We start from the raw sequence: 24,354 nt of genomic DNA on the forward strand, positions 1-24,354 counted from the left end.
GGGGTAAGAGGTGGCTAGTTACTTTTAAAACCATCTAAAACCAAGCTCCTATCTTTACATCATAAACGCTCTGATCCTCATCTGGCATCAATTGAAATTGATGGCTCTCGTCTTGGGGAGGCTCCATGTTTTCACAAGCTTCTGAGTTTGACCTTTACTCCTGATCTGAAATGGAATGCGTACATCAAGCCTGTTGCCAAGGTCGCTGGGAAAATTGTAGGATCCTTCTACCGCTCCAGAAGATATCTCACTACTGATGCAATTCTCTCTCTGTATAAATGCGAAATAGTCCAAGAATGGAGTACTGCTGCCACATATGGGCAGGAGCCGCTAAAGACAGCCTATCTTGCCTTGACAGAGTACAAAATAGACTTAGTGGGGGGATGCCCTTTTCTCTTCCATGCAACCTCTCTCCTACAGAGGAGACGTTGCGAGCCTGTCTTAGTTTTATCGTTATTTCCATGGCAAGTGCTCGTTCGAGCTTCAATCTCTGACCCCCCCTAGCAAATCTTTCACGAAAAACACCCATCTAGCTGAAACCACTGTCAGTAAGTTTCCCCACTCTTTATCTGTGCCTAAATCAAAGCGTAGATTCCATGACCAAAGCTTCTTTCTTAGAAGTACACGCATGCGGAACTCTTTTCCGTTTGCCTGTTTGCCACCTGACTACAATTTGGATGTCTTCAAGTCCAACATAAACGAATTCCTGTTGAATCGCCCCCTTAAGTAAGACACTTTATCAAATCTCCAATACTACGATACTATCCCATTGATTACTGTACACGCAATAACCCTTTCCTCGAGTTGATTCCAGGCCTTGATAAGTTGTGACCTCCATGTAAAAAAAATGATAATTTTCTGCAAACACGCATCAATTATTGGCTAAGGCATGAGCATATGTGATTTATATATAGCACCTTTCTTTCTTGATCTACAATGGCTGAGTTTCATGAGAGGAATCGTACCCCCCCCCAAAAAAAAACGGGTCCCAACTCTAATTAGGCCCCGTTTCTTAGTGTTTTGTCCGAATGAAATGAAACTTTGGTCATAACTAGTTTATTATATTCAAAACATCACATCAAAACACTAGAGTCTTTGGCCTTTTTTTCTCCGTTCTACAGCATATGTTCTAGATGGCCTCCATTTAGCTTTTGTTTTTTTGGGGAGGGTCACCCTGGATATATATATATATATATATATATATATATATATAATGTATATTATTGCATATACATCCCAAACAAGGCACAGTGCCACTTTGAAGAAGGGAGATGAGTAGCAAGATGCTTGTTCACATTTCACTTGAACTTCTGAATGTCAGTACAGTTGGGAAAGTAGAATCCCGAAAGAGAGGTCCAAAGTCTAGCAGTTCTGGGGAAGAAACTATTGGAGTGGGAGCCTCTCTTACACTTAGAGATCTCTTCTGTGAAGGGGTGGGATTCAGCTGCTTGTTGGGTTTTTGGGAGTATTCACGTCGAGGAGGTACAAGTGCTTGTTGTTCGTCAGAGCATTCACCATTAAAATACTTGTAGAACAGGCAGAGGGATGCAACATTTCATCGATGGGACAAAGGCTGAAACCTAGATGACAGTTCAGAACGTATCAGGTTGTCCAGGAGTGAGAAACAAGTAGCAGATGCACATACATACATGATAGAAATAGCCCGCCTTCTTAGCAGCAGCCTTGGCAATAGTCTCAATGTATCTATTCCTGTTCATGTTCCAATGTTTCTACCATTTCCTTTGAAATGTGTTTATTTGTTTTCTCCCTCGTGCCTGTTATAGAGAGTGGTGTCATCAGCAAATATACACATCTCAGAAAGAATTTAATCAGGTAGGTCATTCATGAACATCAGGAATAATAAAAGTCTATCCACCCCTGAGGTACTCTCGTATTTATATCATATTATTTAGATGTACGACCGTCGAGGACAACCTGGATTTTCTCTTGATTAAGAAAGATATAATTGCATTATGTATTCTACCAGTTATACTATATGATGTAATTTTCCCTAGAAGACAATCGTGCCATACCATGTCAAATGTAACATCAAAAGTCAAAGAAAATTTGTGAAACGCCATAGTTAAGGAAAATGGTTCCTAGTTTTATGGATGAAATACTTTTGTGCAAGCAAATTGGGATGAACAAATAAGAAATATAATGAAAAAAACTTACTCGAACAAAATGTGTTAGTTCCGGATTTTCCTTTGCAAATCGGACCAAAGTAAATCCAGACCTTTCAACGCCAAGGTTTACCTCTGACCTGAAAGAAAGAATTGAAAATTTTCATTTATATATATATATATATATATATATATATATATATATATATATATATATATATATATATGTGTGTGTGTGTGTGTGTGTGTGTGTGTTTTATTTACAGAAAATTTAGATGAGATAAGTCATCGGTACCGTCGGTTTCAAACCTGACAATTGGAGACTGTTTTATATACCCGCATCAAGCTCTCTTCAGCCGATACTCATTTCCGAATATTTCCTCATAATAGAGCACTTTGTTGGAATCCTTTTTTCCAAAAAATATAACTAATTATATATAAATAACTATATAAATATACATATGCATGTATATTTGTTTATATCAAGTTTAGTTTGTGTATACGTTTATATGTTTTTATTACAGAATTCATTCCTGAACAAATTAACCAATATTTATGCATTTAGGAATATAGATGTAAAGCTTAAGAAAGGACAATGTAGGTTATATTTAGTTTAATTTTGTTTCAATAGGGTTAAATGGGGGTGTAAGCCCTTCGTGAAAATTTAAATACCTCATATTTCAGTGTAATGTTAGCAATTAATCTTTCTCAACTTTCAGCTTCTTTGAAGTATTTTAAAATGTATTTAGGGGACAATATTTTGAAAAAGGTATTTAATATAATTTTTATTTAATTATTTGGACTATTATCTTCATCTTTCAGTTGTCTTCACAACGTTACGGCCAATTATTCCTCTGGTCTTCGTCAGGTTAACCGCAACGGGTTAGGAATGTCGAATCGTCCAACTACATCCACAACAATTGCTGCCTTCAATAGCCGTTGTCATCTCACCACGGTTTGGTGAACTAATCCTCTGACGGGCTTTGGGTGGATTGAAACCGCTACCGTCTAGAAAATACTCCAAAATAATTCCAAAACTAATTCAATAATAAAAGTTATTTAGTGAACATATTTTCAAATCTAATTAGAAAACAATATTTCCACATGTATTTAACGGACATATGAGGACAACATCAATGTTTCATGACTGCATTAAACTTGGTTCATATTCATTACACACCGATTAATCTACAATTCGTGAGTTTCAGTTTTCCATTAGACTTTTAACGTTTAGACATTTTTAGAATCCAAATTATATAACGCAGTTAGATAAAAAAAATGAATACTCATTCTAGTCATAAACGTTAATAAATGTATAAAATTTAATACGAAAAATATATAAATATCTAGATGTTTTCTCTATTTAATTCTTATTTTTTTATTTATACGAATATAAAATGTATTTATACTTTTCCATTAGGAACTAAATTTTCGGTTCCTCCTTCTGCCTTTTTCAGTGTATTAAGGGGTATGTGTACCTAAGTGGGTTAGTTGTAGACGCAAATGACACGCAGAAATGTTTACGGTTGACTCGTATATATATTCCAGCATTTTCACGCTTAAAGAAATGAGTCACGTTGGTTGTATTATGATCTTTACAAATGCATAAGTATCCTATAAAATGTTAAAGTGAATATATGTGTATGTGCATGTTTGTGTATGTATACACACATGTACACATGCATACATAAACTTACATATACACATCCACACGCGCACATACATATACATTTATATGCATATATAAATTTCACCCGTCTGTTTAAATGTATGTATGTATCTTTGTATGTATGCGTAAAACTTTCGACAGAGGTGACGGATTTTCATGCGATCGGTTGCTTTGAAGCTCGACCCTTCGGACAACAAATATAAAAAATGGCTAAAAACATTAATTTTTTCATCCTCAACGTGGCACTTTTCAAGAAGGAGGAGTCGATTTTATCGCCGATATTTTCGAAAGTCATACTCTCTTTTCGATTGACTAACCTTAATTTAAACCTTCGCCACTTCCGGTTTGGCGATGGACGAAACGGCAAAGATGTCACGTTTCTTTTCACGTTCTTTTCTTCCTTCGCGGTACGGGTTCGAGCATGCCTGCCTACTACCACGTCTTCTATTTTTTTTTCTCAATACACGCCTCCAAACACCCGGGCAATGTCGGGCACCCATGCTAGTATATATATAAGACGCCATGCCAAATCATTTTGACGTAAAGAGTTGTTGATCAGCTATTCAACTCTTACTGCCGGAACTACCTAGAAACTGCAGTAAAATGTAAAGAATAACTTTTTTTTTAATATGTATCAATTGTTATAAAGCTTTATCTTTTTATAATTAAGATGAAATCGTCTATTTATTCCCTGCTCAAATATCTCTCACTATTCGTCAACAACAAAAAATAAATAAATAACAGTTCACATTCTGAGACTCACGCAGGAACACCTAAGATATTTCGCCACTTCCGTTCATTTACGATCGAGTCTTTTATGGATTTCAAATGATTGCAATTGTGAACACATTATTTAATGCCGATGTTGTGTAAGGAACTGAACGACATCGTCAACCCATCCCTGAGACGTAGGAAATGCCGTGGAGTTTTTGATTCATTCCAATAAGATTCAAGATTCATAATAAATGACGAAGGTGGAACACAGAAGTAGGAATGGCGCACACTCGTAAACAAACAATATTACTAATAACATTCCTCACATACATAGTTTAGTACCTATTCAAGTATACAAGAATGCAACTAATTCTGTACAAATATCTATACGATATTTGATACAAAGGCTGTATCTGAAACCATGACGATGATGAATTCAGTACGTTTAGCAGCATTGATTCGGCGTGAAACGACGATACAGCTGTCTGTTTTCTTTTCCAAACTTATTAAATGCTACTGAGATTACAATCTTGATTTGTTTTTCCCCAATTTGCTCAGCATAGATACAGACGTGTTAAAAATATGGTATCATGTCTGTAGAAATGCTAGTCTTTCTTATCAGAGTTGCGGAGTCGAAGTCGGACTCGTAAGAATGCAAGAAGTCGGAATCGGATTTATTAATCTAAACAGTCAAAATTTCCAAAGTCTTAAAAATAAGGAGTCAAAGTCGGATATTTTGAAATTAGAAAAGTCGGAGTCAGACCGTATACTTTACGGGATCGATACAGATTCGTCACCTGTTAATTCGATTTGCATAGTAACAAATATTTACAAAATACGATCTAGTATCCTGTAGAAATACTAGGGCTGAGGATTCGGAGAGAATCAAAAGTTTTAGAAGGAGTCGATGTCAGAAGATTGTTAGGAGTCAGATTTTGGGTCGGATCTTTTTATTTTTATTTTCAAACAATAAATATACAGTCTGAATATTCTAAGTCTTTTATAAAGAGAGCTGCAGTCAAAAATTTTGGAATCCTATGAGTCGCATTCGAACATTATACCTTATGACTCCACAACTCTGTTTTCTACACGATATTATATATAACATAATCACGTTGGCACACAGGTTCTTGTCAGATCACCGAAACTAAGCAACGTTCAGCCTTGCCACTTATAAAAATGGGGGACCATTTAGGAATACTAAGTGATGCATGTGCTCTCCAATTATACCGGCATTGTTTCCAGTTGTCCTGGATTTCTGCTTGCCACTGGCATCAAGCAGTGCTAAATTAAAGGTTGTATGGAAGGATATTGCGCAACACTTGCTTTACAATTACACGCGTAGACGCAATTTCAGCGCGTATTAATTATCTCGCAAGACTGAACGGAAGTCATGAAGCATGAGGGTTAGTTTTGTTGTCATGTAAGGAGATCAACGATACGATCAACTCATTGTTGCTCCATGGGTATAAATTACATTCCGCAGAGTCTTCGATTATTTCACACGAATGCCAAGAATTTGTGAAAATGACAAGATGTGACGACGAAGAAATTGAGAGCGTCATCATAGAATGGAAAACAAACAGCAGCTCTAATGACATTCTTCACATGCATAGATGTTAGTACTTATTCAAGTATGCAAGAATGTATAGAATTCTACTAAAATCTACCTGCAAACATTCGCATCTTCTCACCATGTGCGAATATATATACTCATATTTACTGTGTTTTAAAATATACTTATATTTACCGTGTTTGAAAAAGTGACAGTTTTAGTCATTTAGAGCTGCTTTAAAGCTTCACCACTCACTCATTTTTCGACCAAATTTCAAACGATTATTACAGTTCGTAGTTCACCGTCTCAGCTATATTGTGAAAAAAAATTCAATTTTCGTTCAGTAAAACAAAAGTTATGATAAATTTACTGGTGTTCAAAATCGTAAAAAATGTAATGACGTGAGCATCGTGTATCTGGTTTCCATAGCAACTACGTCGCTTCGGCGACTAGGGTTGCTACTAATTCACCGCTCTTGTGAAAAGAGAAGTAACAAATGAAACAGAGAGAATGAAAGCAGACAAGTGCTGCACATTGTTTTACACATGTGTATGTTATGTTTATGATGGCAAAAAAAAAAGATTGAAATTAAACAAAGAACAAGTGAATTTACTGAAAGCCTGGAAGAATAATGGATTATAATAGAAAAATGCGAGCATGAAAAATAATATGGGTAAGCTTAAACATGGAAAAGAAAAGGACAAGATATTCTAGTAAAAAATATTTAAAAAATATAATTTAAAATATTGCGGCATTAAGAATTAAAAAAATCAATTTAGCATTATATAATCTTCGTTCATACTCGCATTTTTCTATTGTAATATATATATATATATATATATATATATATATATATATATATATGTGTGTGTGTGTGTGTGTGTGTGTGTGATTAGTTTCCTGTTTTAAAGACGGTAATGAATTGGAAATTAAATAAAAACACATGTAAAAATACGTTTAGAAAGCCATCCAACACAAAGAATAAACACGTTAAAAGAATGTTTATCAATATATTTCGGCGAAATCTCGCCGTTATCAAGACTTCTTCACTTACACCATATGATGATACTGTTAGCAAGACAAGTCCGTTTGTTATTGTTCAACGGTTTTGTTTTCGTGTTTATAAAGTCCAGGAATGCACTTGGCAGGTGCAGAAAGAAATATTTGATTAGTTTTCATGTTTTAAAGACGTTGGCGAATTCGAAATTAAATAGAAACACGCATGAAAAAATACGTTTAGAAAACCACCCAACGCAAAGGATAAACACGTTAAAAGAATGTTTATCAATATATTTCGTTGAAAATTCACCCTTATCAAGATTTTTTTCTCTTACGCCGCATGATGGTACTGTTAGCGAGACAAATCCGTTTGCTGTTGTTCAACGGTGTTTGTTTGTTTGTTTTTTATAAAGTCCAGTATTATAAAGTTTTTCTAAACGTATTTTTACATAAATATTTCTATTTATTCTTTTACATCTTCTTACGTAACTTTAGAACGCCGTTTTTGACACATTTATTCGTTATAATAAAATCTTACATTACATCTCAGGAGAAACATCATCAAAATCGCCAACATCTTTATAGAAAGTAGTTCGTATTTTGCCCTCTAATTCTTATGCCCTCCCATCGCACCCAGCCATCACCGGGAAGAAGTGCACATATTATTACTGTATTGACCTTGCACACTTCGTAATTGGATCAAAAATTCATATACATACCATTGACTTTTCATATTCCATTAAAGATATAACACTTTTCCGTTCTGACAAACTGATTATTCAGTAATACAATCTTATTACATAAACGAACACGCTCGACACTTACAAATATGCTCTCTCCACACGACGACACTGTTAAAAATAAATTAATCCAAACACAACCATATTAAACACCCCCACAAAAATACTCTAAAAACAAAATGAATTACATTTACGTTTAACCATGTTTACATTTTACTGTGTTTTATTACGAGCCGTTATATTTTTAAATATTTATAGTTTTTTCTTATAACTCCGAACAGTTCTAACCCCCCACCCCCCAAAAAATACCACACCTTGAATCTTATATTTCCTGCATGTATGCTATAGACTTACTTATTCTAGAAACGCAAACCCTTGGTTGTGTATTTACCTTTTACGCTTTCAGAGCTGCAATGTTTCTTTGTACTGTGCTTCATTACGGGCCATTACATTTTAAAATAATTTTAGGTTTTTTTTTATAACACAAAACACTTCTGCATCAACCCCTTCCCTCAAAAAATATCAAACTCTCCTTAAAAATGACAAATTTTATAGGTGCCCCTCTATGCTGATTCAGAACATTTTTGTTATATTTGTCAGATGCAAATACTTTACGACATATAACAAAATGGTTGCAGAAGTGCCCCTCAGGACCAAAGTAGCGTAGGTTTTCAACAACACATGCTACATACAAATTCCATATATCTACCCTGATAGCCACTATCTTATGTAGTTTATGACTACCATTTCTACTACGTTCACTCGTGCTAATAAAATGTTACATTATATCCTATGAGGAACACCATCACAATCACCACATCTACAGAGGAAGGAGATCCTATTTTTTCTCATTATTTAGTACTCCCACTGCTACGTGTTGACACCGGGACAAATTTAACATTTTCTTACCCAACTTTGCTTGGACCGTCATTAATTGGTTATTACATACATGTAAATAACTTAATCTTTCCATTTTACACTACCTAATTAATTAATTCTCCCCAGTATAATTCCGATTACTTCGATTGGCTTAGCTCTGACTATTCCCCTATTCTGGAATAACAATTCACCCCCTTTATAAACGAATGTTTAGTACGAAATCACTTACAAACATATTCTATGGTCCTTCAGGACGTCCTTTACAGGCAACACAACTTCTGTTTTTAGAGAGACTGCCAATTACATTACAGTATAATATCTAGCCTGTGACACTTTTTTGGGTTCGTTGCTTTACATTAGGTAACTTTCTTACACATATGTACATCACTACGATTGCGACGAAGAGTTCTCCGTCAAATACATAAAAAAATAGTTTATGGGGATTACTACTTTTTTGCCAGTCAATGCGTACGATACAAAAAAAAGCTTCTGTTCTTTAAAAAAAAAATGCCAACAACAATGTTGCATACAATTAAACCTTACTGCGCTCCTACTTTTTTATACTCCTATGCAAAACGTAAGTTTATTTGCACATTTGTTCAGCAATACGACTGCGAGGCCACGTTCCCCTTATTACACATCAACAAATTTTGTTTCTCAGGAATACTACTTATTTACGGCAAGTTTTGCATACGCTTTTTGGATTTATTCCGTTAGGAATGAAAGAAATGACGAAAAATAAATAATATGACAGATGTGCATAGATTAAATTACTTTAAAAAATTGCCAACAAGAAAACAATAATTCAATAAAGAACATAAATCACATATTTAGCACCAATTATTATCTTATAGTTCGATACTTTACGAACGAACTAAGTTGTTACAGTGCCTTACGGAAGTGTTCCATGTCTGCGTTATAAAAACACATAAACGATTGTGGTTGTTCTATCCTGATAAAAACATTAAAATACATTGCACTGCAAAACTAATCCAGAACGGTTACTTGCTGTTTGTACTTTGGGGGGGGGTACTCCTTTTTTTATTAGAACATTTTTCAACTTATTTTTATTTTTGTTGGCTTATTATACCAGAAAGTATTACTTAATACTCGGTCAACAAGACCATCAGAATTTATCACCACAAAAAATAATAAATACAACAAAAGTTTTACGCTTCACAAAATACGAAAATGTATTTTTCTTTAATTGCAGCACAACCACGACGACGATGACGACTTCAACACATAATTAAACCTACACTTTTACACGTGTCTAAATTGCAAAGGTGCGTTGCACTCTGGAATAGCACAAAAATACAAATTGACTGAGTCTAGAAAGAGTTCTCCTCCAGAGGTTAGAAAAGGTAAGATACAGTATTCGAACAGATACTGCACTGTGATCTCGGCTTCCTCAACATAATTCTTTTCTTAAAATTCCGGGGTTTTTATTTCGGCAAAAAAAAACGCATATTAAAAAATTCGGTGATTTGAAACTAAACGAATTCGTTGCATATCCATAGAGAACGGTTCCATGTTTCCATTAAAAAATACAGTAACGGTTATTGCCTTTTCGAACCTAATAAAAGCATTAGAATACATTGAAACGCAAAACTACAAAAATAGTGAGGCAGGTTATCTCAATATTCCATAAGAATCTTTCAGTGCTACAAGCACCAAGTGAAAGATTGTTTCAGCAATCTGCCTCACTAAAAGGTTACTTGCTATTTTGAATTATTTTTATTGATGCACTCCTTTTCTTACATAAAACATTTTTCTTCTTACATTTTCTTCTGGCTTATTATACCAGTAAGTATTAACTATGTAATCGGTCAACATGACCATTATCATCACAAAAAATACAACAAAATATATATGCAATTCACAAACTACGAAAGTGTATTCTTTTTAATATTTTAGCACGACGATGACAGCGACGCCTTCAAAGCATAATCAAACTTACACTTTAACGCAATCGACTCAATTGAATAGGTTAACTCCCGATTAGTTGCGTTTTCTTTCAATTATTATGCCAAAATAGAAAATATGCCTCAAACATTAAACAATTAACAAAATACGAAACTGTATTTTTTCATTATTTTATCACGCTGAAGCCGACCGTGACGACCACGGCAAAACATATTACAAATTACAGTTTGACACGTGACTACTATACATTTAGTTGCGTTGCACGCTGAATAGAAAGAAAACTATAAATTGCTTCAGTCTAGAAGGATTTCTCCTACAATAATCAAGGTCAGAAAAGGTGAGATGCAGTATGAGAACAGATACTACAATGTGATTCCAGTTTTTTTTTTCATATAATACATGAGACCTTGATATTTGATCTGTTTCTCCTTTTCAGTTCTGTTCAGACCTCCATCATTAGGGACACTCTAACCAAGGTTGTAACTCTCTTTGACTTATTCCATATAACTGTCAGATTTCGCAGGAGCATTTTCTAGGTAGGCGGCTGTAGGTATTATATGGTCGTAATGTATGGTATATGTTATTTCCAACTGTTCTTTCAGGTTGATGTTTCCAGGATTTGCTGCTACACTGAATGCTTAATTTTTTTACAGATGGTCCAGTGGATGTACTTACATACTCCATCATGTCTTGCTGTGTAGTAGCCATCCCCCAAAAGAACCTTGCAACTTGATACCTGCGTGTGTGTATCTGTTTTGCGTAATTTATATTTTTTTAGGATTTTAAGGTTTTGTTAATAAAGAAAATGATTTTTACGGAAGAAGAATACCAACATTGCAAACGTCACAACAAACCACAAACAACCGACAGCTAGGCCAATGATGAGATGGGCAGATGCCCTGCACAATCATTCTATCACGTGAAGATAACAGTGCACCATTGCAGACCTTATCGCATTAAAAAAAAGAGTTAATTACATAGATCGATATCAAAAGCCACCTGGGATTTACACGGAGACCTTACTTATAAAATGAAAGAAAAAGAAAGGAAAAAGTGCTTTACACTTGAAAATAACCTGTTTTGATCACTCTTCTTACTACACTAATCTCATAACAATCGTCGCAATCATTAATGCAAATACGGATAGAAATTGCGCAACAAAAAATATTATTTCCCGTCTATTCACATAAAACGAGACGAGTTTTACAAAAATCAATACAAACATTTATTTATGAAATTCGTTTTGTTTTAGCTACGGATGGCCATAACTATCAATAATTGTTATTATCCTTCATCCTAAGCATTAGCACAGTCTCATAATATAAAAGCAGCAGAGACACAGTCGGTATAGACATAAAAGAATTGCACATCTATTATATATAATATATAAGTATTTTAATATTGAATGCTCTGACGAACTGAAAGCACTTGTGCCCCCACGGCGTGAACACCCTCGACAAACCCGACAGGCTGCAAAATCCCACCCCTACACTGTAGAGATCCCTAGATGTAAAAGATCTTTCTACTCCAGTAGTTTCTTACCCAGAACCGCTAGACTTTGGAATTCCATTCCAGGTCCCTGCTTCCCCAACTGTACTGACGTGCAGAAGTTCAAGTGCAACGTGAACAGACATCTTGCTGCCCAAATCCCTACATAGTGCCCCAGTAGTTGTTGCCCCTGATAGTAGCCCCCTACACCAAAGTGGCAATGTGCCTTGTTTGGGGTGAAAATGTAATAAAAATAATATATATATATATATATATATATATATATATATATATTGCCAAACGTAATATAATATAGGTATCCGTACATTCCTTAGATATACAGAAATCAGTCAATGTCGAGGAGAACAAAAGAAAAAAAAACACAATTCCACACGTCTTCTTCACTACAAGGTCATCTTCAAATCGAATATTAACGAACACATGTCGAGTCATCCTCTTAGATAATCAAACTGTGCATTCTCGCAATAGTTTCTAATCCTCTCATAGTATTTTTATCATCCAGCTGACACTCTTATTAATATTTATACTTGCGTTGATTTTGGCCTTGGTAAAAGGTAATTTATTAGCATTAAAAGCAAAATGCTGAAAACACGGTGAAAATGAAAAAATAAACAAGACTATGTCATTTTTGTTAATTGTGTATTATTATTAGACTGGGTTAGTGCTCAGGAGAGCTGGAAAATATAAAAGCTTATGTTTTTAGGGATGTCCGTAACTAATGGTTTTATGAGTGAATACATTTTTAAAAATATTTTTCACCCCGAACAAGACAAAGCGCAACTAAGTCGTAAGGGGGTACTATTTGGGACCGGATTTGCAGGGATACTATGTAGGGAGTTGGGCAGCGAGATGTCTGTTCACATTACATTTAAAATTCTGCATTTGAAATTCTGTTTTCATGAGTATTGAGCATTTGAAATTCTGTTTTCATGAGTATTGTGCATTTGAAATTCTGCTTTTCATGAGTATTGTGCATTTGAAATTCTGTTTTCATGAGTATTGTGCATTTGAAATTCTGCTTTTCATGAGTATTGTGCATTTGAAATTCTGTTTTCATGAGTATTGTGCATTTGAAATTCTGCTTTTCATGAGTATTGTGCATTTGAAATTCTGTTTTCATGAGTATTGTGCATTTGAAATTCTGCTTTTCATGAGTATTGTGCATTTGAAATTCTGCATTTGAGATTCTGCATGTCAGTACAGTCACGGAAGTGGGGTCTGGAATGAAATTCCAAAGTCTAGCATTCCAAAGAAAGAAACTATTTTGGTAGAAGGCTTCTTCTGCATATAGGGATCTGTACAGTATAGGGTGGAATTTTGCTACTTGTCGGGTTTGTCGGGAGTATTTTTGTCGAGGAGGTGGTACTAGTGCTTCGAGTTCGTCCGAGCATTTGCCATTAAAGCACTTGTAAAATAAAAATATGGCTGTCACATTTCGGCAGTGGGACAGAGGTTGGAGACGGGCAGACAGTGTGGGGCCTATTAGGTTGGCGACCCTTTTTTAAAACTCTATCTAGAAGCGAGAGACTAGTGGCAGATGCAGCAGCTCACATTTGACGACAATATCCGATGCTGTGGCGAATAGTGGCTTTGTAGAGATACAGAATACTCTCAGGTTTGAGTAATCTTCTAGCACAGTATAGGGAGCCCACCTTCCTCACAGCAGCATTGGCAATTAGCTCAATGTATGTTTTACAATGTAGATATTTAATGATGCTATGTCGAAATAACTCTAAGAATTTGATATCTGGTGTCTGGCAATAACCAGCTGTGAAAATAGAATAGCAAATAATGCCGAAATAACATGAATGTCGAAAAGAAACTACCAGAAGAACGAACGCGAAAAGAAAGATAACTAGCAAATTAAAATTGTCTATTGTACAGAATTGAATTTAGTACTGTTGTCGATGATGGTTTCGTATTATCAGATTGAATTTAATTTCAGGACAGCTTAAGTTTGAAAGACACAGGTTTAGTGATTACTATGATCATCCATGGAAAACCTATATTTTAAAGTAACTATAAATCGTTTACAACTGATTTGCCTTCTTGTCTTATGAATAAGCATGATGCGAATTTTGACCGACTCGGTTTTGTTGTTCGAATTGTTTGCTCCAGTTATTTCTACAACCAAGTACTTAAGGAGGGCCTACATTAAGTTTACCAACATCCACAACGAAATAGATTAGTAAATAATGGTGCTTTTGAAAGAATAAGAACGGGGGGTGGGGAGAAATCTAGGGTCAGTGTTACGAAATGAAAGATGAGCTGTACACCAGGTGTAACACTAGGAGATGGTTCCCAATCTCCCGATACGATTAGGTAGAAAAGGAATCATAATAAAAGAGCGACTACTCGTTTAACTCCACAGACCAGCGACGCAATTACAATCAGCTGTTGACTTCTTGGCTGGCAGATAAGGTTAGTGAAAATAAAGATTTTAAAAAATATATAGACTGCATGAGTTTCCAGTAGTAAGCTAAGAGAGAACAGGAAAATCATATTTGCTGTGGAAAGAAAATATATTCGCTGAACTCTGGCTGTTTTAAAAAGAAAAAAGATTTTTAGTGTGTCCGTAAGACTAGACAAGACTAGACAGATAGCGTTTATTGCGTTTCTGAACTTTTGAGATGAGGATTGGTTATTCGTATTATTTTCGAATATTATTCGTTCGTCAATAGGACTCGTGGCGCAGTTATTAGAGTACTTGAAAAAATCAATTGTAAAAGTGATATACTCTTGAAGGTTGAAGTTTTTTTCTCAGTGTGAACGTCTGAAAAACACTATTGCGAATTACTTAGGATTTCTATCCAGTCATGGCTGACGGAACGAGAGCATGTTACCCCCGCCAAGTAAATAAAGGGTTCTATTCGCAATTCCGTTCAAATTCCTGAGCTCGACAGAAACATTCCCGAGTTCGACAAGATACACGTGAAAAAGGTCGGAGGTTACATCAACACGAATGTTGTAAATTACACTGAAGGTGAGAACAGTAGTCCGATGAATCCAAAGGATACTGATAGCATATAGTTTATAAGCCATGGTGATATCATCCACACGCTGTGATCAGTCCAGCTTAATTTATGTTGGTTCTAACATTGCGTGACTACTGAAGCGAGTACTAGGTTACAGAGGTCATGTCTCAGGTCAAAGCACAATACCCGAGGAACAAATAGATTGTAAAAAGATAAAGCTCTAGAAACTGATATGCAGTGAAGACAAGACTCATCATATATAAGTTCACGTATCCGCTTCACATTATAGAAAGTCAGTTTAATATAAGCGGGAAATAAAGTGCTCCCAAATAAGGGCACTTGAAACGGCTGCAAGATTTGGCATTATTTATACAATGGAATTTCACTTTTGAAAAAAAAAAAAAAATACCGGAATTTAAGAAAGTCAAAAACGACATGTGCTTTTTTTTTTAATTAAGCATTTTTACCTTAAGGCTGTAAAAGTAATTTTATTATTTCTTAAAAGCTTATCACGTAAACCATGTTTTTTTTCACTTGAAAAGACTTCAAAGAAATGTTTATATATTGCTAAGAAAATAACCCTAAAAACGAACAGACTTTCACAAGACGTTGTTTTCCTACAAGAACAAAAAAAAAAAAAAAATATTTGTGTCTAGTGTCAGGTGGAATGTCGATTATTAGATTTTCCTTGCAAGGAATATCCGTCTGGAAAACAACATCGGAGGACTGCTTCTCTGCAGATTACCAAAGGATAATCTTAAAATGTAAAGTGTTTCTTGAGAGAGAGAAGCGACATATCCATTTTTTAAATATATCATTTTGACAAAAAAAAAAAAATAACAAACAATATGACTTACTTAGTTGTCATGTCGAAAATAGTAATATATCGAAAAATTACAAAACTTCATTGACTAAAACAACTGGTATTGCATTTTTAGTAAAATAAGAGTTCATAGCTTATACGCTACACAAGTTGGACGCCATTACGGTGTAATTTAAAATATGTCTTCTGAGTTATGTCCTCTGTGTGTAAAATCTTCACCGTCTACTCTCAAACATCTACGAAAAATGCAATTCTCCCTAATTTTCGTAAAAAATTACTTTTAACTATAAATAACTTTCTACTAGATGAATTTTCTTAATTTTTGGATATATTACTATTTTCAACATGACAATTAAGAAAGTGATGCTGTTTTTTTCTTAATATTTATTTAAAACAATCGATCTTTCGTCTTTCTCCCAACAAGCACCACATTTAATGTAAATAAAGTTTGTCATAAACAGTATCAATTAGTAATCAACTAAATTTTTTCCACTTTGAACACTCCTATAATATTCCTCATCTTATAACTGATAATTCAAACTACGGTCTTGTTAGATCCTTGAACTAATGTAGAATCTGCTTAATACCAGATGGATTATCCTTCGGGAATTTTAGGCGATTTATGTGAGAGGAGATCGATATCTCTCTGAAGAAAAAATCAATGAAGGTTTATGTCGGCATTTTCCCTGATTGGGATCTATATGTGATTAAGCACTGTTTGTGAATTAAATATTCCATAGAAACTACTACCTTTTCGATTAAATCGAGTCAACCTGCGTAGAGTAAATGTCACACCAAGTAGGTTACTTCCAATTATTGTCTCTCATTAATATTATCCACGTGTAGCTTCTGGCCTTGATAAGTTGTGATTAGTTAGTAAAAAAATCACACGGTGGTTCATTATACGCTACTTTAATCAAATTCCTTGAAATACGCGTTGTATTATAAAAATAATCCAGGTGTTTTATTTTTTAATTAAAAAATTCTAGGTTTTTTTTTCGAGGTAAATGTCTGCTTATGTATCCCGCAAAAATGAAAAACACAAAACAAATTCCTATAAAGTTTGTATTTTTTAATTGGAGAAACCTCGGATGTCTAATATCTAAAAAAAAAACAAAAAAAAACAATTATTTAGAGATCAAATCGCTATTATCATTGATTTTTATTAGAACATAATATTGAGATTATACATTTTATTTAATGTTATAACGATGTATACACATCTTTTAATGTTATAATGTAGTCCGTTTTGAGTTACTAAATAAATGAAAATTAAGTCAGAATTTTTTACAAAGTTAGTTTCCTTACGCCGACTAGGTGTGTGTGTGTGCGTGTGTGTGTGTGCGCGTGTGTGTGTATGTGTGTGTGTGTGTGTGTGTAAGTTCAGAGAGGTTTGAACAAAGAAGAAAAAAGGAGGGAGGAAGAGAGAGATAGAAGTTATGTTACATGTTTGGTCCGAGCAATGCCAAGTATCCTTGCAAGTCGATATGTAAATATTAAAATGTGCGATACTTTGCAGGATACAAATAGTAATAGTATACGAAATGGCGTTTCTCATCTGAAGAATTCCAAGAGAAGTAAATAATTTTCTTAAATAATAAATTAAAAGAAAATATTGGGTTGTTTTCCGTAAATATTTTTTTCCTAAAATTTACTAGGCAGTGTCATGCAAAGAAGCACTTAAATAGCAGTATCATAATATAGATAGAAACTTACCCAAATGTGTAATGGTCAATATGGAATGACTGACTGGCGTGAAAGTAGTGTCCAGGCGATTTGATGCTTTCGAAAACGATTTGATCGTAGATTTGAACCTGAAATTACAAAGTAGAAAAAATGGTCTTAAAAATAAATGACCACAATGAAACATACAACAATTAATGCAGAACACAACAACTATTATTACCAACTCATTAAGAGTTCGAACACAGGTCATCATCAGGGATTGCTCGCTAATAATAACCAGTAGTGTTTCCTGGAGTCTGAGTGAAAACAAGTTTCCAAAGATTTCCAGTAATCTCCGCTTTTTTCGATAACGATCGAAAAAACTACTTACCATTCATTTCTCACTAACAAAGACAATTGATTTTCACTGGTATTTGGATGGAAATAAATCTCCCCAACGCCCTGTACCTTTCGAATGGAGGTTCGGTTAGTGCTGTTCTTCTCCGACATTTTCTATTCTCCTTGACCCTTCACGACTATTTTTAGTCGTATGAAATCTATATTTTATGCATTATCTGGATTATTCTCATACTGGATGTTATTTTCACAACGTTTCGACCAATCTTCTTCAGGTGCACTTTTTCGAGATATCGTGAAAATGACAGACAAGGTGAGAATAAATAACATAAATTATTTTAAAAAATACCAATTAGCAATACTCATGAAAAAGAATTAGCAATACTCATGAAAAAAAACTAGCAATACTCATGTAAAAAAATTGTAGAAATACTCATGTAAAAAATTAGTAATACTCATGTGAAAAAATTGTAACAATACTCATGTAAAAAAATTGTAACAATACTCATGTGAAAAAATTGTAACAATACTCATGTAAAAAAATTGTAACAATACTCATGTAAAAAAATTGTAACAATACTCATGTAAAAAAATTGTAGAAATACTCATGTAAAAAATTAGCAATACTCATGTGAAAAAATTGTAACAATACTCATGTAAAAAAATTGTAACAATACTCATGTGAAAAAATTGTAACAATACTCATGTAAAAAAATTGTAACAATACTCACGTAAAAAAATTGTAGAAATACTCATGTAAAAAATTAACAATACTCATGTGAAAAAATTGTAACAATACTCATGTAAAAAAATTGTAACAATACTCACGTAAAAAAATTAACAATACCCATGTAAAAAAATTAGCAATACTCATGTAAAAATTAGCAATACTCATGTAAAAAAATTAGCAATACTCATGTAAAAAAATTGTAGAAATACTCATGTAAAAAATTAGTAATACTCATGTGAAAAATTAGTAATACTCATGTGAAAAAATTGTAACAATACTCATGTAAAAAAATTGTAACAATACTCATGTGAAAAAATTGTAACAATACTCATGTAAAAAAATTAACAATACTCATGTAAAAAAATTAACAATACCCATGTAAAAAAATTAGCAATACTCATGTAAAAATTAGCAATACTCATGTAAAAAAATTAGCAATACTCATGTAAAAAAATTAGCAATACTCATGTAAAAAATTGTAACAATACTCATGTAAAAAATTGTAACAATACTCATGTAAAAAAATTAACAATACTCATGTGAAAAAATAAACAATACTCATGTAAAAACATTAGCAATACTCATGTAAAAAATTAACAATACTCATGTAAAAAAATTTACAATACTCATGTAAAAAAATTGCAGCAATATTCATGTAAAAAATTAGCAATACTCATGTAAAAAAATAACAATACTCATGTAAAAAATTTGCAATACTCATGTAAAAAAATTAGCAATACTCATGTAAAAAAATTAGCAATACTCATGTAAAAAATTAGCAATACTCATGTAAAAATTAACAATACTCATGTAAAAAAATTAGCAATACTCATGTAAAAAATTAACAATACTCATGTAAAAAATTAGCAATACTCATGTAAAAAATTAACAATACTCATGTAACAAAAATTAGCAATACTCATGTAAAAAAATTAACAATACTCATGTAAAAAAATTAGCAATACTCATGTAAAAAATTAACAATACTCATGTAAAAAAATTAACAATACTCATGTAAAAAAATTAACAATACTCATGTAAAAAAATTAGCAATACTCATGTAAAAAATTAACAATACTCATGTAAAAAATTAGCAATACTCATGTAAAAAATTAACAATACTCATGTAAAAAAATTAGCAATACTCATGTAAAAAATTAGCAATACTCATGTAAAAAATTAGCAATACTCATGTAAAACATTAGCAATACTCATGTAAAAAATTAGCAATACTCATGTAAAAAATTAACAATACTCATGTAAAAAAATTAGCAATACTCATGTAAAAAATAAACAATACTCATGTAAAAAAATTAGCAATACTCATGTAAAAAATTTGCAATACTCATGTAAAAAATTGTAACAATACTCATGTAAAAAAATTAGCAATACTCATGTAACAAATTAACAATACTCATGTAAAAAAATTTGCAATACTCATGTAAAAAATTTGCAATACTCATGTAAAAAAATTAGCAATACTCATGTAAAAAATTAGCAATACTCATGTAAAAAATTAGCAATACTCATGTAAAAAATTAGCAATACTCATGTAAAAAATTAGCAATACTCATGTAAAAAAATTAGCAATACTCATGTAAAAAATTTGCAATACTCATGTAAAAAATTAGCAATACTCATGTAAAAAATTTGCAATACTCATGTAAAAAATTAGCAATACTCATGTACAAAATTTGCAATACTCATGTAAAATAATTAGCAATATTCATGTAAAAAATTAGCAATACTCATGTAAAAAATTAGCAATACTCATGTAAAAAAATTAGCAATACTCATGTAAAAAAATTAGCAATACTCATGTAAAAAATTAGTAATACTCACGTAAAAAAATTAACAATACTCATGTAAAAAATTAGCAATACTCATGTAAAAAATTAGCAATACTCATGTAAAAAAATTAACAATACTCATGTAAAAAATTTGCAATACTCATGTAAAAAATTAGCAATACTCATGTAAAAAATTAGCAATACTCATGTAAAAAAATTAGCAATACTCATGTAAAAAAATTAGCAATACTCATGTAAAAAATTAGTAATACTCACGTAAAAAATTGTAACAATACTCATATAAAAATTGTAAAATACTCATGTAAAAAATTGTTACAATACTCATATAAAAAACTGTAACAATACTCATATAAAAAATATTAACGATACTCATATAAAAAATTGTAACAATACTCATATAAAAAATTGTAACAATACTCATGTAAAAAAATTGTAACAATACTCATGTAAAAAATTGTAACAATACTCATGTAAAAAAATTGTAACAATACTCATGTAAAAAATTGTAACAATACTCATGTAAAAACATTGTTAAAATTCTCATATAAAAAATATAAAAATACTCATGCTAAAAATTGTAACATTACTCATGTAAAAAAATAGTTACGATAATCATGTAAAAAATAGTTAAAATACTCATATACAAAACTGTAACAATACTCATGTAAAGAAATTGTAACAATACTCCTGTAAAAAATTGTAACAATACTTATGTAAAAAATTGTAACAATACTTATGTAAAAAATTGTAACAATACTCATGTAAAAATATTGTAAAAATACCCATATAAAATATTGTAGCAATACTCATGGAAAAAATTGTAACAATACTATTGTAAAAAAATTGTAGCAATACTCATGGAAACTTTTTTTAGCAATACTCATGTAAAAAATTGTAACAATACCCATATAAAAAATTGTAGCAATACACATAGAAAAAATTGTTACAATACTCATGTAAAAAATTTGTTACAATACTCACATATAAAATTGTAACTATACTCATATAAAAAATTCTAACAATACTCATGTAAAACATTGTAACAATACTATTGTAAAAAATTGTAGCAATACTCATGGAAAAAAATTGTAACAATACTCATATAAAAAATTGTAACAATACTCATATAAAAAATTGTAACAATACTCATATAAAAAATTGTTACAATACCCATGTAAAAAAATTGTTACAATACTCATGTAAAAAATTGTAACAATACTCTTGTAAAATATTGTAACAATACTCATGTAAAAATTTTTAACAATACTCATGTAAAAGATTGTAGCAATACTCATATAAAGAATTGTTACAATACTCATGTAAAAAAATGGTAAAATACTCATGTAAAAAAATTGTAACAATACTCATATAAAAATTGTAACAATACTCATGGAAAAATTTGTAGCAATACTCATATAAAAATTGTAGCAATACTCATGTAAAAATTGTAACAATACTCATATAAAAATTGTAACAATACTCATGTAAAAAATTGTAACAATACTCATGTAAAAAAATTGTAACAATACTCATATAAAAAATTGCAACAATACTCATATAAAAATTGTAGCAATACTCATGTAAAAAATTGTAGCAATACTCATGTAAAAAAATTATTACAATACTCATATAAAAAATTGTAGCAATACTCATATAAAAAATTGTAACAATACTCATATAAAAAATTGTAGCAATACTCATATAAAAAATTGTAACAATACTCATATAAAAAATTGTAGCAATACTCATATAAAAAATTGTAACAATACTCATGTAAAAATTGTAACAATACTCATGTAAAAAAAAATTAGAAATTTGAAATTTTATATTCCACGACTCTTACCTATTGTTACTGTTAGTTTTTATCAATTTTACATCGTGTTTGTGTTCAAGTGGGACAATAAAAACTGTAATACTTATTTACGTCTACTGAATCTAACTTTTAATAAGTAAACTAGTAAATCACCCATCCCAGGTCGATTAAATAAATTCCCCGAAAAGGAAAGTTTTGCCTCAGTTATATGCTTTCTTACTCAGATAAAACGAGAGATATAATGTTACTTAAGGTTATAATGTTGACTCCATTTTTTATCAAAATGTATCACACGAGTTTCATTCTTGAAAATATCTTAAATATATAATATAGCTAAGGGTTCTAAAATATCTTTAATATATAATATAGTTAAGGGTTCTAAAATTTCTTAAATATATAATATAGCTAAAGGTTCTAAAGAAATTGAAACTAAGAGACACTGCGACAGTATTAAGTTACAAGCATACTTACAGGTCAAGGGCGATAACTCTAAGTGAGTTATTTACCCTTTTCTGCTCGGCGAGGGTCTTTTCCATTTGGATCGATTTAACGATTTGTTACGCTTATATGCTCGGAAATGATGTCTTTTCCTACTAAATCTTTAATTACTGGCGCTTGTTGAATTATTGTCTAATGACTACGGATCAGATTCAGCGAAAATCTGAAACAGTTAAAATTTCAAACGAAAGATTGTATCCATATAGTGCTTTATAGAAACTCTTTAAAATACACAGTGGCCTACTTAGAAGGAGCTCGATCTCTCTCATCTTTCTCTAATCAACTTTTTTTAGGTTAAGCAGCCCACTTACAAGTAGCCTGAGCTCTTTAATCTTTCTCTTACAGACCAACTGACACCACAAGAAAAATGCATTTTTTCCCAACAAGATAACACTACATGCCATACGTTTTACAGATTGTTGACACGAGTTCATGACATGTTTATGGAAGCGAGAACAATAAGCAAAGGGTTGTGGCCACCACTTTCCCGCACTTGTCATCTTGTGAATTTTTAATTTTTGGAGAACTTTAAAACAAAAAGTTTATGCAAATAATCCTCACAATCTAGTCCAACTAAAAGAGCACATTACCAACGCTATCAGGAGAATCACTAGAGATAACTACAAGCAGTATCTGCAAACATTATTAAAAGTGTTACAAAAATGCATAGATGTCAACGGGGAGAACTTCCAGCATCTTTTATAACACTACAGGTAATTTAAACAACGCTACAGGTAATTTAAACAATGCTACAGGTAATTTAAACAATGTTACAGGTAATTTAAACAATGTTACAGGTAATTTAAACAATGTTACAGGTAATTTAAACAATGCTACAGGTAATTTAAACAATGCTACAGGTAATTTAAACAATGTTACAGGTAATTTAAACAATGCTACAGGTAATTTAAACAGTGTTACAGGTTATTTAAATAATGTTACAGGTAATTTAAACAATGCTACAGGTAATTTAAACAGTGTTACAGGTAATTTAAACAATGTTACAGGTAATTTAAACAATGCTACAGGTAATTTAAACAGTGTTACAGGTAATTTAAACAATGCTACAGGTAATTTAAACAGTGTTACAGGTAATTTAAACAATGCTACAGGTAATTTAAACAATGCTACAGGTAATTTAAACAATGTTACAGGTAATTTAAACAATGCTACAGGTAATTTAAACAATGCTACAGATAATTTAAACAATGCTACAGATAATTTTAACAATGCTACAGATAATTTTTACAATGCTACAGGTAATTTAAACAATGCTACAGGTAATTTTAACAATGCTACAGATAATTTAAACAATGCTACAGGTAATTTAAACAATGCTACAGGTAATTCAAACAGTGTTACAGGTAATTTAAACAATGCTACAGATAATTTAAACAATGCTACAGGTAATTTAAACAATGCTACAGATAATTTAAACAATGCTACAGGTAATTTAAACAATGTTACAGGTAATTTAAACAATGCTACAGGTAATTTAAACAATGTTACAGGTAATTTAAACAATGTTACAGGTAATTTAAACAATGCTCCAGGTAATTTAAACAATG

General features: G+C 32.0%; 1 protein-coding gene across 6 annotated transcripts in view; it reads right to left on the bottom strand.

Annotated features, from left to right (window-relative positions):
- The window catches only part of LOC145254652 (inositol 1,4,5-trisphosphate-gated calcium channel ITPR3-like), a 1,190,449-nt gene that overhangs the window by 598,170 nt on the left and 567,925 nt on the right, over nt 1-24,354 (bottom strand). For all 6 annotated transcript variants that reach the window (XM_080113294.1, XM_080113292.1, XM_080113293.1 and 3 more), the window contains exons 8-9: nt 17,629-17,726; nt 2,176-2,263 (exon numbers count right to left, since the gene is read on the bottom strand). In XM_080113294.1, coding sequence (XP_079969420.1) covers nt 2,176-2,263; nt 17,629-17,726 — 186 coding nt within the window. The remainder of the gene's footprint in view (nt 1-2,175; nt 2,264-17,628; nt 17,727-24,354) is intronic.

Source organism: Euprymna scolopes, chromosome 30 (genome assembly GCF_053919585.1).
Source record: "Euprymna scolopes isolate OS-2025 chromosome 30, ASM5391958v1, whole genome shotgun sequence".
Lineage (NCBI taxonomy): Eukaryota > Metazoa > Mollusca > Cephalopoda > Sepiida > Sepiolidae > Euprymna > Euprymna scolopes.